The sequence below is a fragment of the Pongo pygmaeus genome, chromosome X (assembly GCF_028885625.2).
Source record: "Pongo pygmaeus isolate AG05252 chromosome X, NHGRI_mPonPyg2-v2.0_pri, whole genome shotgun sequence".
Taxonomy (NCBI): Eukaryota; Metazoa; Chordata; class Mammalia; order Primates; family Hominidae; genus Pongo; species Pongo pygmaeus.
This window is the reverse complement of record NC_072396.2, coordinates 152,660,720-152,679,727: the sequence shown is the minus strand read 5'-3', so window position 1 is coordinate 152,679,727 and position 19,008 is coordinate 152,660,720. Positions and strand designations below refer to the sequence as shown.

Genomic DNA, 19,008 nt, shown 5'->3' with positions numbered 1-19,008 from the left:
CTATGGAATGTCTCTTCAGGCTGTTGCTAATACAGCCCCCAAGATATGTACTTGGGTGGCCTGGCTCTGGCATCTATCCTCATTCAAGGGCCAGGCCACCTGTGGACACTTGTGCTTAGATTAGAGAGCACGCATTACAGTGAGGACAGTTTCCTCTGTGAGGGGCACTACCAAAATGTCATCAATATAATGGAATGGGCTTGCCCAACCCATTACTGATAAATTGCACTTATTTGCTGGAGGAGTGTGAAATTCCCACAACAAACCAGAAATTAATGTTCTGTCAGGTGAAAGCAAAATATTTCTTCTGTTTCTGGAGAAATTTGGAGAACATTAGTAATATCTAGAGTAATTCTGTCCAGTTGAAATATAATGTGAGCCACATATGCAATATTAACTTATCTAGTGGTCATTATTAAAAAGGGTAAAAAAAGAGATAGGTATAATGAATTTTCATGGCATATTTTAGTTAACCCAAGAGATTTAAAATATTTATATTTCAACAGCTAAATATAAAAAGGAGACATTTTTCATTCATCTTTTCAAACCATGTCTTCAAAGTCTCATGTATTCTACGCATTCGGCACGTCTTAATTCAGACCAGCACATTTCAAGTACTCAACAGCTGTATATGGCTTAGTGGCTTAAGAACTGGACAGCGTAGTTCTAGGACATACCACGTTGCCAGTAATGGCTGCAATCAGTTCAGTCATCTGTTGGTGTATCAGGCACTTGTGAGTGCCATAGTGGCCACTGTTAAAATCACAATGATCCATAATGATCTGTAATCTGGGGCCAAGGACACTGGATTTGCTCACTGGCTTAACAGGGCTGTGGAACTGGAAGGTAGTGTAGCCTACGATTCCCTCCTGACAACGGCAGTAAATCTTGTATGAGGGGAATATTTTCTTTTGGTACATGCCAGCTTTAACTGCACAATTCTGGCAGGCTTTGGAAGTGCAGGGGGTTCTGCGAACTCAATAAGACTGATTCATAGTATTCACTAAGAGAGATTGCCATGCTTGCATCCATTCAGATGTTCTGCTTTGCTGGGCTGAGGGGACTCAGCATGTCCATATCAATTGTGGAGTCTGACAAAGGGACGGTGAGTGAGCATGGTCTTATGAAAGCAGCCAACAGCATCTGCAGTAATTATGCTGAGTCTCCTGGTTCTAAGTAAAACCAATCCCAACTCCGGCCAGGGAAATTTACTGTGGACTCGATCAGGTCCAAGAACGACAGCTTCTTGGGCTCCTGTGTTTTATTAAGTCTAGGTCTGTTAAGTCCTTCCCCTACCTATGTTCCAGGCTACATGGATTAGGACATGAAGTTAGCATCTCCTTGAAGAGGGCAGAGGAACTGGCCCTGGGCCAAGCTTGCTTTTGGTTTAAATGGACTTGAAGAGCTCCCCAGCAATCGGCCTAGAAAATCAATCTCAGGTGGCACAGAGGCCTCTGGGGGTAGGGAGTGTCTGAGAGATTTGTTTCAGCAGTGTTAAGATGTGGCCAACTGCTTAGCTTCCTCTAAACCCTTCTACAAGGACACAGGAGGCATTGGAGCTTTGCTGGCCAAGCAGTGGGGAAAGCTAACTGCCTCCATCTCCAAAGGGAACCCTCCCATCCAGAACCTCCTTGCATCAGCTCTCCATAGGGGGGTTCTTAATGCCTACTCTAATACCAGCGTTGTTTCCTGCACCCTTCTCTCTGCAAGCTCCTTAGAGTGATTCTACCTTTCCTGTCTATCTCCTTAGCTAGTCATCACTTTGTTCCAGACCAAGAGTCATAACGTACTGCCTGTGCAAGCCTAGGAAAAGTCTAGAGTGATGCTCTTCCCTTGACTTTTCATTTTTGCTGAGACATATTCTTTCCAGGGCCCCTTATCTCATTACCCCCCTTTGGGTGGGGCATATATCAGCTCCAAAGGATTATTTCATCCTTTACACTCTGGCAGAAGGAGCAAAGTTAGGGATGTCTCCGTATAAGAAACCATCAACTTTTCCAGCATTCTCTGAATTAAGGTCATTTGGTTACTACTTATCCTAGATGCCTAGGATTTTCAAGCAAGTATGCAAAAATGCCAAGTTGTCTCAAAACAGCTTTAACCTCAGTAGAATGGTTCCACTTGGCACTCAGTTTCTCAGGAAGTCTCCTCTTGGTGGTTATGTGAATCTGATTGCTCTGAACATCCAATTCAAGAACAAGGCAGGTCCATTTGCTACCTCCCCATTGGTCAGCCTAGCAAATTCATCTGGCAAAAGAGAATCCCGTGATAAACCCAAAGTGCTTGCCATTCAGCTTCACTACTTTGTAGGTGTAGCCTCTTCATCATATAAGCAATTAAAGCCTCGGGTTACTCTTGTGACCGTTGCTGGGAGTCCAATTCCCTGTTAGTGTTTTTGAAATCCCACAGGATATATCTCAATTCCTCCCAAAGGCCCCTGGGTGGCACACTGCACAATGACAAGTCTCAAATCTAAAAGTTGTGGCTGTGTGCAGTGGCTCAGGCCTGTAATCACAGCACTTTGGGAGGCCAAGGCAGGCAGATCACCTGAGGTTAGGAGTTCAAGACCAGCCTGGCCAACATGGCGAAACTGCATCTCTACAAAAAAATACAAAAATTAGTTGGGCATGGTGACATGTGCCTGTAGTCCCAGCTACTAGGGAGGCTGAGGCACAAGAATCGCTTGAGCCTGGGAGGCGGAGGTCACAGTGAGCTGAGATCACGCCACTGCACTCCAGCCTGGGTGACAAAGACCCTGTCTCAACAACAACAACAACAACAACAAAAAAAAAACCAAAAGAAACAAAAAAACGTTTAGACTGCATCAACTATTCTATTGGCACTTAGGGGCTGAGGGTTTTCTCACAACTTCTTTTTCCTTAGGTCTCACAAAGGCTGCCAGACTTGGAGTGCCAAAGGATTAAATTGTCTCAATGTCCCTTACACAAACTTCCCAGGACCTCTGTGGCACATGAACACCAATAAGCACCACACTAACATGCTTTGCAGATGTTAGCTTGGCTGGGTTTCCCATCACCAGCCCCAGCAGGGATGCTGTCCATCCCCAGTATTGCTCAGTTGATCGCTTTTGCAGTTTCCAAAAAGCCAGAGGTGAAATAAGCGGATTTTACCTCATGTTGGGCACCGTTTTTGAGGTAATGGGTTATGGCAAACTGCACAAAGCCACACAGAAGAAAGTGGTTTTAATGAGGGAAACTTGTCAGCAAAGGGTCAGGAAGAGACATATGGATATTATTCTCTCATGCAAAGGCCAGAGCACTGCTAGCTGCACCGTGGGTCTGTATTCCAGGGGAAGGATAATTCTTCCCTGTGAGTTTAACACAGAGCAAGCCTCTCTCACTAACAGAAAACCCCTTAGTATATTAAAAAAATTAAAATGGATTTCCCCAGTTTCATTATGGCACACAGAGAGAAATTGAAATAAAACTTTTTAAAGGACCTCACATAAACAGAGAAAAAAAGATGCTCAAGATTTAAATTCTGGTACATTAAGCCTTATGAACAATCAAGACTAGCACATGGTAATGACTATTTCAGAATAACTGGTTATCAGAGGCATAGAGGTTCACAAGGCTGTTTATGGCCATGAAACTGAAACTGGCTCAAAAGGGTCAGAATCATTTTGCTGCCTCTAAAAGACGTATATTCCGAGCCACCAGGAATTCTAAGACCATCATCAGATGAGAGATGGCTCTGAGAGCGCCAAGTTGAGTGTTAAGCTGGCTGCCTCCAACAGGCTGTTCATGTGTAGTGCTGAAAACTACTGTGAAACAAGGAAAATCCAAACAAGTTACTTGAGTATGGTTTCAGCCTACCCACCACTAATGATGCCCAGTTAGACAGAATGGGTAGCAAAGAACCACAAAAGCATCAGAATGAAAAACAAGAAGAGCAGAAAATAGTTATTTTTCTGGGGAAAAAAACTCATCAATGTAGAGGAGGCTGTCTAGCATCATTTTGGATTCTAACACTGGGTAGAACACTGACACTGTCACCTCTCCATTTGTACCTTTTAGGCGGGTAGGCTGTGCCAGAGTTCCTTGAAGTGATTACAATAGTCAATTCCCAGGCACATTCTACCTACAAACCTCTCATTTATTTTATTACTGAGATGTTTAAATCAATTTTTTTTTTTTTACTCCATAGACATACTTTTTTCCAAAGGGCAGGGTATGTTTATGTGTGCACAAATAGGAGTATATGTTTAATATGGTTTAGTGGCACCCTATGTAATAAATGTGTTGAAATCTTATGTCTGGGAATATGGAGAATTATTTTCAAGTATCTTCGTTTTTGCCTTTTAAGGGCTCATAAAAGATTATTTGCAACATACATTTACTTTGTATAACTTTCCCCCCCACATATCATTAGTTTTTGTCAAATGTAGAAATTTAAAACCAGGAGCAAACATCTGTCAGACTAATTTTTTGCTTTTTCATAAGTGCAACTTTTTAATAAAAATTTACATCTAGATAAACAATCTTCAGATTTTTGAAACTTTAATAAGATTTTAAAAACATCATGACTTTGAACTGAAAAACATACACGTTTAGCACACAAATATTGTAATATGAATCAACTCCAACTCCATTTGAAAACATGTGAATCAAAGTACAGTTTTAGAAGTTAGTAATTCACATTTAAGCAAGTTAGCGCCTTGCTGAATACAGCCTTTGTAAAAAAGAGACTTAGTGCATATTGTAATGGTACACTGTGGTTTTGTACCATTTGGTTGAGTTTTTCACTTTATTAAACAAGTTCTTGAAAGTTTGTAGATAAAGGCTAACTTCCTATGACGTGAAATTTCCAATGGTAACAGTTACATTTTGTAACAGAACACTTTCTATAGATTTCTTTTCCTAGCTTAAAATTTTAAAAGCAATCATTTGTAAGGATTGCATCAACATCAATTTAGCAGAGGAAGATCAAACTTTATTGAAACTGCTTGCATACAAAATATATTGCACTATAACCAAACAAATGTCAACATAAAATCCAATCTGTTGTCGCTAATATGTACAGAGAATATTGCCCAAGAGCAGTTACATTACAAGGTCATTCTACCTTGGTTAATTATCTACAGTATTTTAAAACCAAACAGCTTACAGATGATGTGTGCAAGGTACCAATTTCTGTTTTCAAATACTATACATTCCCAGAATAAATAACTAGAAATCAACATTAATGTTTGGCAATACTTTTTAAAAGACTTTTTAATATTTGTGAAATCATGTGCAGTTTGTTGCCATTTTTATATGCTTGTTTGTATGCAAGGAAAAGTAACTGTAAAATGAAAATTCAAAGAAACAAACTCACAAAATACATCAGAGGCAGAACTTCAGTTTTTACGGCTCTGTACAGATTCAGTGGTACCCCTACTAGGAGTTACTTTTTAAGAAAAATATAACATCTTAGAGTGAAGGTCCTTCACATATTTTTCCTCAATAAATTTCACTTAAAAAAAAAAAGGCTCAAAAAACAAAACCAAACCCCAACACTTCAAAAAACAAAAGAAAAAAAAGAAAAAAAACGTATTACTTGTTAACCGATCTTAGTCTTTTCCAATTCTGCTTAAACATTAGACCATATATTTCAAAGTTTACAAAACATTTAACCTGCTTCCAATGTTTCTTAGACAAAGTACCTGTACTTCGCAGGATTATTATGCATACATGGAAATGACCTTCCTATCTCTCCAAAATAAGCTTGAAATTAAAATATGAAAAATTTCACAAAACTTGGGGCAGACAAAATTAAAAAAAAAAAAAGCTCTAAGTTAAAATTGGTCATCAGGCCAAAGAGCAGGCATATCCTCCTAACTTTCCACCAGGAAGATTTGTTCCTAGCTGAAAACATTTTAGCCTCTCTCAAATGAAGATAGTTCTTTCTTCTCCTGTCTATACAGAAAAATTACACATCTCTCTCAATAACACTATTTATCAAACTTCAGTGCAACAAAACAAAAACAAAAACAAGTCCTATTCTTTATACTGCCTAACCTGATGTTTATGTAAGGAAAAAAATATGGAAAGCATGCATTCTTCTATAAAGTACTAATGTTTGACAGGGTTTGCTACATCTTTAACATTTAGTGTTTCCAACTTATCTTCCCTGAACTCTGCATCCAAATATAATATTCCTACCTGCCAAGATATAAAAAAGGCACAGATCATACAACTTTTTTTGCTAATGAAAATGACAAATGTCACATCACACACATTTCAGGGTCCACTAAAATACTGGAAAAGTGGACCAAAACATAAACTGACACAGGACATGAAATGACATAGCATTTCATGAAGACTTCTATACGAGATTGAAAACAGAAGTCTAATATGATTACCATAAATGCTATATATTAAGAAAAACTGAGAATGTACTGGTGAATGATCACCCAATGCAGGAAACTGGTCCAAATTAACAAAGAATATCACTGCTCAGTACTTTAGAAAATAAAACTAAAATCTGCCCTGAAGTGCTAAGTAGTTTTAAAAGCAATGTTTCAAATTTTAAGGTATCTTTTTGTGCAAATCTGAAAATTGTTGCTTATGGCCAATACCAAAAAATAAAAAATTCTTAGCATAATTTGTGTTCATTTCATGCCCTGTGCCATCTTGCCTACTATTTGTCTTTGGCCTAACAAAGTTTTCTAATATGGAATAAGAATTACGGAAATGGTATAGGAAATATAACTTCAGAATTATGCAGTTTAGGGTACTCCATTCACGAGTGGTTGCTGACCATCCACGCTGTCTGGCTTTTCCTTCTTCTGGTTACGATCTTTACCCGTGCGCAGCCGATTACCTTCACTGGAGGTATTCTGTAATGTTTTAGTGTGGACACTCCTTTCATTATTGCAGTCAACTCTGATCTAAAACAAGTTATAGTTGTTATATACACAGACCATATCCTACTGTAATCTGTAATTGGCCTGACAAAGAAATTTAAACCTGAAGTGTAAATTCCACATGTTAAAAAGAGAAATGGAGATGAGAACAGAAGAAGTGCAAGAAATTAATGTAAGGCAGGATTCTTTATTTGGTTTATGATTTTAAAACACTCTTCTTCTTTAACTGGAACACACTGGTCATCTCACTGCATCCAAAGTTAGAGAAAAACTCACAATCCTATCATGTCTTCTTCTAAGTAGAATAAAACAGTGAGAAACAAACAGGTAAAATGAATTACTATTACTGATTACCAGAAGACATACATGCCTCTAACACTAGAGTTAAAATAAAATTAGTGATTCTCCAAAGATTGTGAAGCCCAGGAAAAGAGAAACAAACTGTTTTCCTATTCTGGCTTTACCCTCAAATAACTCACTAACTAGACTTTAATTTACATCTTTATATCTATCACAGATAAGATCAAGTTTCTCTATACAGAGAGCTCCCACAGTCATACAGTAGAAAAACACGAGCTTTGGTTTATACTGGCTTGTATTTCACTAAGAAAATTCAGATGATCCTACAAACCTGAACTCTATCTGAAGAATGGAACGGTATAAAGAAAACTGAATATAATAATTTGTGGAAGGACTGGAATCCTAGGAGAGTATAAAGATTAATGTAATTTAAAAAATAGTGTTCTAAGAGCTATAAAATATTTTAAGTGCCAATGCTGAATACAGCACTGCTGATTCCAGAGGTACAAATGAAAGTTAACAGTGACAAATGGAACTAAAACAACTACAAATATTGATCTACTTCAAGCACAAACGCTAAAAACATCCCCAAATGGTTGTAATTTCAAAGTATGTTTAAGTAGTGGGTATGTGCATGTGTTTTAAATGTCTCGTTACCAAGGATTCAGTACTTTGATTTGTATTTTTTTTTTCCCCCAGACAGAGTCTCGCTCTGTCGCCCACGCTGGAGTGCAGTGGTGCGATCTTGGCTCACTGCAAGCTCCGCCTTCCAGGTTCATGCCATCCTCCTGCCTCAGCCTCCTGAGTAGCTGGGACTACAGGTGCCCGCCACCATGCCTGGCTAATTTTTTGTATTTTTAGTAGAGACAGGGTTTCACCATGTTAGCCAGGATGGTCTCGATCTCCTGACCTTGTGATCCACCCGCCTTGGCCTCCCAAAGTGCTGGGATTACAGGCGTGCGCCACCGTGCCTGGCCCCCTTTTTTTTTTTTTTTTGAGACGGTGTTTTGCTGTTGTTGCCCAAGCTGGAGTGCAATGGCAAGATCTCGGCTCACTGCAACCTCCGCCATCCGGGTTCAAGCAATTCTCCTGCCTCAGCCTCCCGAGTAGCTAGAGATTACAGGTGCCCACCAACACGCCTGGCTAATTTTTTGTATTTAGTAGAAATGGGGTTTCACCATGTTAGCCAGGCCGGTCTCGAACTCCTGACCTCAGGTGATCTGCCCGTCTTGGCCTCCCAAAGCGCTGGGATTACAGGCGTGAGCCACCGTGCCCGGCCAGGTTTGTATCGATTTTCATACTTAATAGAGAAAACATCACCTTTTAAATTCAGTATTCCATTTCATTTAGAAATATAAATGTGCATCCTTTTAACCAATGCAGTTAGACTGCCAAGTTCATCAAACATGTCAGTTTAAGTGGAGAATTACAAAATGGGTACATAAATATCTTATAGCTTTGTAAAAGACAGGTACATATAGTAATTTACCAATCTATCTATCCCTTGGACATGCTGGTCCTTAAGAACCCACCAATAGTTAACACTCACTTTGAGCTGCTATGAATTCCAACAAATATTCCATCATAAACTTTGTCTTAAAAAGTATCTCTCACTAATCTTGGGTGATGGTCCTAAATGAATCCATAGTCAGGAAGGAACCCTAACTACTTAAGAATTAAAAGTTACAGAAAAAGACGACAACATAGATTCAAAGAATCAGACACTAAGGTTTGACTATCATTTGGACATATGCTAGCTATGTGACTGTGGGCAAAGGACTGAAGCTACAGTGCACTCACCTATAAAGTGGAATAATAAAACTACCTCAGTGGGTTGCTGTAAGATTAAATGAGATAAAACATACACAAAGCACTTAGCAAAGGTGCCTGGATGTGCTCAGGAGATAATTTTAAAATTATTTAACAATTGGTTTAGCACTGGTGACAGCCAATTGAGAAGGGATCCTCGGACTAGGTCCTGGCTGTAAATAAGCAGATGACTGACCAAGCATGGAGACTAGCTGAATATCATCAGCTCTGTCTATCATGATTATTAGTTGTAAGAGAGACATCTTCTTTTCCTTATTTTCTATTCAAAGAGAATACCCTATCCCTGTTAACTCAGGGGAGCAAAGACACATAAGGTTTACTGAGGTCTCTAAGTACATCCCAGGATGTTCCTTCTCTGGGGGATTGTAGGTCTACCAATGTGGTATTAAAATCATAGTGTGGCTGGGCACGGTGGCTCATGCCTATAATCCCAGCACATTGGGAGGCCAAGGCGGGCAGATCACCTGAGGTTGGGAGTTTAAGACCAGCCTGACCAACATGGTGAAACCCTGTCTCTACTGAAAATACAAAAATTAGCTGGGCATGGTAGCAGATGCCTGTAATTCCAGCTACTCAGGAGGCTGAGGCAGGAGAATCACTTGAACCCCAGAGGCAGAGGTTGCTCTGAGCCGAGATTGCGCCATTGCACTCCAGCCTGGGCAACAAAAGCCAAACTCCTGTCTCAAAAAAATAAAAATAAATAATAAATAATAAAATCATAGTGTGGCTGTCAAGGTCTTCACAAATACTCAGACTGCATATTCTCTAGCGAAATCCTCTTATCTGTATACTTGTCACAAAGAACTAAGATTGACTACAATTGTAATGTTGAAGGTAAAATATTTCACATAAACTGGATTTGTAATCTTTGAACATGTTTTTAATAAAGTAAAATAAACTCATAAATCTCAAACTACCATATTCAAACAATTAAGATGAAAAGAGGCAGACAGGTTTTACCTGAAGGGATCCATCTGTTGTTCTTCCTTTAGCCTCTCTCGGATTACGTGGACGATTATCTGTTCGGGAGTGATCGTCGTTTCCTATGAGAATATTTTCAAAGGGTTCAACAGTTACTGATTCTGAAATGCTTACTGGAAGTTCTTTATTCCCACATCCTCTATTTAAACCAACCACAGAATCTGAAATGTAATCAATACCCCAGTGATTCCAGTTACACAATGGCTAATAATCTAGCCTGCTGCCAAGTAACAGAAAATATTTCACAGTTATTATAATTCTCCATCTACAGGTCAATGTGAGTTAATGAAGGGATACTGTTTAGACCCACAAAGATGCAGAACTAGTTATCAGCATTTATTCATATATCTATATGAACCATAAGGAAGGCTGCCTTATATTCTTTCTTTCTACACAAGTGGAAGGCTGACCCCTTTCCTATGGTGATCAGCATAAAACGGGAGAGACGGGATCTTGATAACAGTTCATTGCATCAGTAGAATTTCTCATGGAACTTCAAGACAGCTGTTACAATTCACTTTGATTTCTTAATAAAGATCTCCATACCTTTGAAGCCTCCTCCACGTCCTCTTCCTCCTTGTCCTCTTCCTCCCCCTCCACGCCGCCGTCCGTCTCCTCTGCGCAGGAAGCTCTCTCTCTCTTCCTCTGTTGGAGCTAATGACCAATCACTGAGTTCGTCTCTGTGGTCAGATTCTGTTTCAGAAGCATTTGATGCTTCAGAATTAGTTCCTATCGAGAGTTAAAAGTTATATACCATTGTCTGACTTTAAAAAAAAAAAAAAAAAAGAGGTTAACAGAAGCTTCCAGAGACGTTTCAGGGGTAATCCAAAACTCTTCCCAATTTATAAGCCCACAAAGAGTATTATCACCTTCCATTTCATAAAACAAAATTTTAAACTCAAAATGAAGGGCTTTGCAATATTTGAGGTAATTTCGGTTATAAACATGTTTCATTTTCATTTTTAAAAAGTATGTTATTAGCCACCTAAGTTCAAACCTTAATGTGCCATATCATTAAACAGCTGTGTTCCTTTAAACATCTATACTCTCTGGAGGAAAAGATTATCTACGACAGTTAAGTGTGATACCTTGATAAACAAAACCTCTAAAAAGAGAGCTCCTTTTAGCAAGATTTGGCCCAGGACAGAGGGGAATGTATATATTTTGGTCATTTCTGAGAGGGTGGCAAAGGAGGCCACCATGGCAACTGCTTCAGGGAAGGGTCTCTTGTGGGTCATGGATTGGATCTAGCTGAAGGCAGATACACGCTTGCCTGATGTTTGGTCCACAACCTGCCCTCCCACTCCCATTACAATAATTGATCATTAATAAAGAATTACTATAATAAATTCATTATGCCTGAAGGGGTTAATGACTTAAGAGGACAGGAGTGGAGAAAAAGAGCTCCACGGTGAGGCAGAAATTCATGAGTAAAAAGAACAGACTGTTGGGAGAGGGGTTAGGGGTTAGGTTCAAGGTTGGCCTTAGGAGTAGGTAACTCTCCCCAACTCCAGAATATCAACTCTACTACCTCTCTCTTCCTCTGTTGGAGCTAATGACCAATTATAGCTTCACCATTATAGCTTCATTCCTGTGGATCTTGAAGGCTTTTCCATCTTAAAGAGTTCCTTTTTGAAATGCAAATATGCGTGAGATGGATTATATCTTATACCATCATTAGCAAGTTACAAAGGAGATACACAGTTGAGCAAGAAAGACAGTAGGCACTGGCAGGTGGGGATCAGGTTCACTGAAAGGTACTGGGAGAGAAGAAAGAAGCACGGACAGAAAAGCTGGGAAGGCAAAGAGAAACTTCGCCTACTTCTTGACTGTGCCTAGGGCTGACTTTGGCCACGTCACTCAAAATCACCTTATGAGCCACAAGAGGCAGACCCCTGATTTACACAGTCCATCCAGCAAGTATGACCAGCACATACCTGACAAAAAAAAAATGAGCCACAGTACACAAATGAAGAAAGTTTTGACTATACAGTTATAAAATCAGGAGAGGCCTTAAGAAAGTCATCAACACACAAGGGCTTTGCAGATTTACCCCCAATCAGAGCATGAACAGAACTTGCACCTGCCCTGTGAACTCAACGTGTTTATTATCAGGTTTTTACTCTATGTCTCCTATAACACAATTTAAGCCACTGTGAATTGGAAACCATGTAGCGACAAATTGTTATAATGGGGTTCTAATGAATATTAGAGATTAGCAGCTGTAAGTCTAGGAACAGATAAAGTTACTGAGTAAAATGCTTAGTTTGTACCTGAAGTATATCCAGGACCGCGTCTGCCGTGCCCCCTATTTCTGTAAGGTCTACTACCTCGACCCATTCCTTGACCATCATCAGTCACATAGCTTTTTTCCTTATCTGTACGATTTGGTGGTGGTCTAGAACTAGCTCCAATCTGTCGCAACTGCTCATCAATTTGTAATCTCTCCAAACGCAACTGGTCTACTTCCTATTTAAAATATACAAGATAACAGTAAAAATAATTTGACATTTTACTTAATAAAACCTTTCTCCTTTTCATCAGATAAAAATATACTGGAATATTTCAATTTCAGTTCTAAATTTACAGTAAACACTGTTACACAGAATTATCAGGAAATTGAATGATCTCCTTAAAAAGAAAATTACTACAGATAACAGATTATTGATGTCGAGAATTAGAGATATAACAAAAACACTCAGCATTCAAATTATACTGAATAAAATTTAAAGTTGTCTAATTTGGCACTATTATCCAATTATTCTACTGCTAAGGCACAGATATGCTATTTTGGGGACTTCTTCATGATAGGATATTAAATAAAACATGCTAAAATGTATGAATATAGATAAATGACATTCAAGGTATAACCAGCTAACCTTAAAAATCACACATTGTAAATAATCTTGATTAAAATAGATCTGCCAGTTAATATCTTAATTTACAAAGCATTGAGTTTGGGCCATCTTTTGTTTAAAAAGAACATATACTATGGTTAAGGAACAATGATTTTTTCATCAACTGAAAATGCTGACTATTCCTCATGAGGGGAAAACAAAACTATTTAATAGCTGACCAGACAGCTAGGTCTTACATCATGCCTTGAAAACTTCCTAAAGACCACAACTCTGCTACAACAAGTACGAGAAACAGTATACATTTAGTTGATAGAAATATACACCTGGGGTCCAATGACAGACCCTTACAAAAAGCACTTCCAGTATGTTGGGTTCTGTTAAAACCAGATGAAACCTCATTTCTAACCACTGTCCTTCCAATCCACTCATGAACATCTCATTTACTGGCTACAGGGAATCAGATTCATAACTATAGTAGTAGTAGGTGTCTCAGTGAAGCAGAGGTTATCATAGAGACTGTCTATATGAACAGTCATTGGAGAAACCCCTGTAAAGCTAAGTGTCTAAAATCTTGGTTGTGGCAGCTTCTGGAAAAGAAAGGTCAGGTAAGGATTTGGTCAGTTTCATCTGTGCTCTGCCATCTTTAGCAATTTACATAGTTACACCAGAACCTGTTTTACATAGAATTTGAGCAAAGGAGAGACTGCAGCTGAGTGAGTGACTTCCTCCAAAGGTACAGTAATAGCTCATGGAATGGGAATATCTTGCAAAACAGAACAGTAGTCCAGGTTATTCCACTGGGGCAAAGCAGTCACCTTTTGGTGAGAGATGCCAGGCCCAAACAAGGGAAGTTCTGGTGATGGAAAGAATGGCAACAGGGCAGCTGCTGATAACCAAACAAGATATTCTTGAGAATAAATCAAAGGATCTAAGAAAGAACATTAGTCAAAAGAACAAGGGATTTGATACAATGTAATCCTAACTCTCCAGGCCTTCATAATGATTTAAGCTAATTATGAAGAAACACACACAAAAGATTACACATAAACATACTTAAAAAAAAATCAAAGAGGTATCCTACCCATGTAAACCTTGCTGGATGAAACCTTCCCACTTTTAATTAACTGGCCACCATAAGAATGAATGGCATGCCCAATATTACACTTTTTCTTCCTTTCATTCTTATTTACACACAAGCAGAAATCATGTACTTTTTATTTCTTTCAAGAAATCAGCAAAAAAATTCTTAATGCCATAAATAAAATAGAGTTGAAATGCTTTTTAAAAACATTTAATACCAGCTACATTATAATTTTGATATGTACGGATACAAATAAAACATTATGAAAATGAAGTAGATCAGTTTCCATTTCATTAAATTATAGAACATTTTGGCCAAAAGGAATTTCAAGAAGCATCCAGTGTAGGGAAGTGACTTGCCTAAAGTCACACAGCTAGTTCATTTGCTGAAGTCTTATAAGTAAATTGCTGGATTGCCAATCCAGTGCTTGCTCCACTACACCTTGTAGCCTCCTTGTTCCTATTTTCCAGTTTGACATTTTAAGGAGGCATAACTGCATCACACTAACTAAACTGAACATTTATGAGAAGACACAAGTAGTTTGTATTTTGAATAACAGTAAAGAGAAAAACAGAGAGGGTAAACATTTAAACAAAGAACTTCATGAAATGCTTAGATTTCCTTGATAAATGACATAAAAGGAACAATAAAGGCAAGAGTTATAGACACAAATTTTTGCCTGGAAAAAACCAAAATGCTAGAAAGGATCAAATGGATTAATAGGCTATGTACAGGATTGCCTAAACTGAGTGTAAGGGTTTAAGAGAAGAATAAAGGGAAGTATAAAATTTTATTGAAAACTGGTATATTGGTACTTAAATTTATAAAGACTTCCATTTTTTAAAAAAATTATAAGCTAAACAATGTATTTTCTCTATTACCTTTGACAAGTCATACAGTGTTTTGCACAGGCTAGAATGAGTCCTAACTGCTGAAAGATCTACTATAAAGTTTGTATATTTTAGTACAAAAGGATTAGAAGTTAAAGTTCTTTCTGTTCTCACCTTTAAATAGTTCAGGTGATAATCCAAAAGAACAGTGGCATTAGCAATGCTGTCCTTTGTTCCCACAAAAACAAATGGTACCATACCCTGAAAAAGAAATTGCAACAATGATCCTATAAAAGTAATGACAGATTAATCTGAAAAATGCAAATAATGACTAATTCCCTAGCACAGGATCTGGTGAATAGCAGGTATACAAATGTTTGCTGTAAATATAAATCAATATATGAAAACAAAAGTAGTTGATATACTACTTTACACATCTACTGTGAATATGAATAGATCAATAGCAACCTTTTAAACGTATCAGATTATTATAAAGACTAGTATTCAGTACCAGCAAAATCACAAAATGTATAATTCAAAATTATACAAGCTTTAACATGAGATGTATAAACAAAATGAGTAGTATAAGATGCTCTAATTCATTTACAAAAGGCTTTATCCTGATGAAATTTTTTTCTTTTTTTGTGAGACAGGGCCTTTTTATTCTGTTGTCCAGGCTGGAGTGCAGTGGCATGATAATGGCTCGCTATAGCCTCGACCTCCCCAGGCCCTAGGTGTTCCTCCCACCTCAGCCTCCTGAATAGCTGGGACTACACGTGCATGCCATCATACCCAGCTAATTTTTGTACTTTTTGTAGAGATGGGGTTTCGCCACATTGCCCAGGCTGGTCTCGAATTCCTGGGCTCAGGCGATCTGCCTGCCTTGGCCTCCCAAAGTGTCGGGATTACAGGCGTGAGCTACCGTGCCTGGCTGATCAAATTCTTTAAAAAAAAATCAAAATGAAATACCAAGGGTACAAAAGTAAAAAGTACATTACTTCTGCTAACCAAGTAAATAGAGTACACACAAAATACAAACAAAAACATCAGGATAAAAATGCACTGAATAATCTGTGAGACAAAAAAATAGGTACATTGACAAGCATAAGTTTTATCAAGCCCATACACATTTCAATAATGTACTCTGAAAATTTTAAAAGGCTGAATCACAAGGAAAGTTTGAACTTCTCTTTATGGACACTACTTAACATAAGAACAGATTTTTAAAAGGCATATGCTAAATGTCTGTACTCCTAGCCCATATATATATATATACACACACGGTGAGGGAAAAAAACCAACTACTTCTTGTTCACAAGTTATAGGGCAACCTAGAAACAACTGTGCAAATTAATAACTGGCAATTCATTTCTGCATGTTGGGTTTTTCTTCAACAAGCTTTATTTGTTACAAAGCCTTTAACTGTATTATTTCCCAAAATACCATGTGATGGAATGAATGCTACACCCTTCCCTCTGGGTCAAATATCACCAAAATAAGCTTTAAAATCCTATGTAATAGATTTAGTTAGATTGACTTTGGAGCAAATTATTTACAAATATCTTTTCTTGCAACATGTCTAAACTGTTGGAGTACCCCAAGGGCCACTCTAATTTAAGCACTTCACGAGTAGACCTGAATAGTAAATTAAAATGAAGAAAGGCAAGAATGGAATGATGGCCTTCAGTACGGACACCAGAAAAAAGTTACTCTATGTTCTGGGATAATGGGCTGCCCGGCAATGAGACATATCCAATCCACTTGCCGTTATAGTCCTCTTTGTAAAATGGCACCTTTGCTTTTAATCCATGAGTCCACAACATTTTTTTCCATAAACAGTTCTCACCGGCTCTCCCTGCCCTCAAAGAACTTACAATGTGGTTGAGGAGATCAACAAATAAACATCTATGTTTAAGTGCTATGCTAGGGGTGAGCACACTGCAAAACAGAAGGAGAAGGCTCTTGAACCAGTCAGGGTGGGGATCTTTGGCAAGTGCACAAGGAAAACTTTGTAAGGAATAAGGTCAAAATGAAGTGACATGTGGAGGAGAAAAAGCATTCCAGGCAGAGTAAACCTGTACATACGTCTAGAAGCAAAATAAGCACGAGAATGTTCAGAGTACGGCTTAAGCTTCTCTAGAGTGCAAGGGAGAAGATAATTTAAAGATGATAACTGGGCAAGTAACTGGGAAAAGCCTTACAAGCGGCATGAAGGTGTTTAAGCTTTAACTCCAGGGCAATGGATCCACATACCCACAAACACTCCTCCCTCCAGTCCCTAATCCTGATAATCATTTGTAATCTTTCTTAACAAGGGGAATAAACATTAAAATATAAACTGAAAGTGTATTTCTCAAGGAATGTTTTCCTACCTGCCAAGCCTTGAGTTCAGGTTTCTGGGATTCCCCTGCTACAACTGATGAAGCCACTAACACCTAAAGCAGTATAAGGAATGCAAGGGATGTCATTAACTATAACAAACGATACACAGAAGCCTGAACGCAGGACTTTCACTGCAGGACTTTTAAACCCATGTCTAAACAGATTAGTTCAAATAGAGAAAATTAGTTTCTAAAATATGGTTCAAGCAGTAACTAATGCATCTAAGAGAAGGTGTATTTTGAGCTATGATACCTGCAAAATTTAAAGAGAGAAGGCATGGAAGAAAGAGAGTCCACTGTCAAAAGAAAAATGTGACCACTAAATGCAACCCCATTATTTTGTGTTTATGCGCATAAGAGTTGTTACTGTGAATAAATTGAAAAATATGTATCACATTAATATGTAGTATCTCATAAGCTGGCAATTACATTTGAAAAAAAAATAGAACATAAGTAGCCTACAAGTCTAACCAATTGTGACATCTGAGACAAATTACTTGTATTGTAATTCAAAGTGACAAGTAATTCTTACCCTCTGGACTTTTGTACTGTTAGGTTGAGAAAAATGGGTGCTGTTTTCCTTTATCTCTAAATGTTTTTTTTCTTCTGGGGCATTAGGTCCAACCCTTGAATTATTGGAAGGAAGGGAATTTGGTGGCATAATTTCCTTGGTAAAAAACAGAAAACACAAAAGAGAAAAAAAGGACCAATTTAAGACTTTATTTAGCTCTATTAATGTTATCAATCATCATATTTTTTAAAAATTTAAGTTATTATAAACAGTTTTGGTTTACAAAATTACAGAATACAAATTGTAAGCAGAAAAAAAAGATTTAACTTTAGCTAAAAGAATCTTTCAAAAAGAAAGCTAGACAATATGTAAAAATTATGGTTCTTTGATGAGATAGTATCTTAAGAGTACTATTGCACAGAAAGGTGCATCCTCACCTCTCTACCCCATGCAAATACTTTAAAAGCTGCTACAAAAAGCATATACTTATGAAGATAAAAGGGTTACAGAATTTAAAGGTAAGGAGGATGGGGAAGAGATATTAAGCACAGAAATAAATTTAAAGCACACAGAATAAACACACATACTACACAATCCCCAAACTAAAAAAGTGAAAAGATGAAAGCCAGAAAACCTAACCTGTGTTCCAATTTTGCTTTTGTCAGCAACATTAACATTTACAAAGTGCTTTACAAAGCATTTACACATATATTATTTTATTAAATTGTCATTAACACTCGACCCAGTGATGTATGTCTCATATTTAAAAATTTATAACCACCCATTTTAAAGATTAGGAAAAAAGAATTCAATAAAGTGACTAATCCAAACTCACAGCATTAGAGGAGAGAGGGGCCATTATCTACAACTATAACATTAATTATAGCGGGCATGCTTGATAATCAGAATATCTGCATTCACTTTATGCACATATCGGAGGTCCTCAACATATCACATAAAAAACTTTTACTTTTATTTTACGAGCCACAAAATATTCGCACTGTAACATACCTCTTCTTGTGGAACATTTTTCTCATTTTCAGCCTCAATCCTCACCCTCACAACTCCTGACTTGTCCACAATCTCCTGAATCAGCTTTCCATTTTTTCCTATTACTTTGCCTAAGAAATAAATAAATCAAGGTTGGTTTTAAAAACACATACCTCAAAGCAGTAAGCACAGTCCTACTGTAAACTATTACATTCATACAGACAGATATTTTTATGTGTATGTACTGAATTGTAAGATTTCAAAACCAAAGTAGAGACTCTTTTCAACAAGATGGTTAATCTGGTTTTCCGTTTAATTAGGACATCATTGTTTAAACTCCTTTGGTCAGGTACCAGAGTTAACTAATACTTGCAAACT

The 19,008-nt window shown here is 37.8% G+C and overlaps 1 protein-coding gene across 12 annotated transcripts in view; it reads right to left on the bottom strand.

Moving 5' to 3' along the window:
* Positions 1 to 4,444: 4,444 nt before the first annotated feature.
* The window catches only part of FMR1 (fragile X messenger ribonucleoprotein 1), a 38,824-nt gene continuing 24,260 nt past the window's right edge, over positions 4,445 to 19,008 (bottom strand). Inside the window, exons 10-17 of one of the 12 annotated variants that reach the window (XM_054471750.1) lie at positions 18,652 to 18,761; positions 17,662 to 17,796; positions 17,121 to 17,183; positions 14,923 to 15,009; positions 12,253 to 12,448; positions 10,526 to 10,708; positions 9,959 to 10,041; positions 4,445 to 6,892 (exon numbers count right to left, since the gene is read on the bottom strand). In XM_054471750.1, the coding sequence (XP_054327725.1) occupies positions 6,731 to 6,892; positions 9,959 to 10,041; positions 10,526 to 10,708; positions 12,253 to 12,448; positions 14,923 to 15,009; positions 17,121 to 17,183; positions 17,662 to 17,796; positions 18,652 to 18,761 (1,019 nt within the window). In that variant the 3' untranslated portion in view covers positions 4,445 to 6,730. The remainder of the gene's footprint in view (positions 6,893 to 9,958; positions 10,042 to 10,525; positions 10,709 to 12,252; positions 12,449 to 14,922; positions 15,010 to 17,120; positions 17,184 to 17,661; positions 17,797 to 18,651; positions 18,762 to 19,008) is intronic. The other 11 variants (XM_054471755.2, XM_054471757.2, XM_054471752.2 and 8 more) reach the window with 11 other exon arrangements.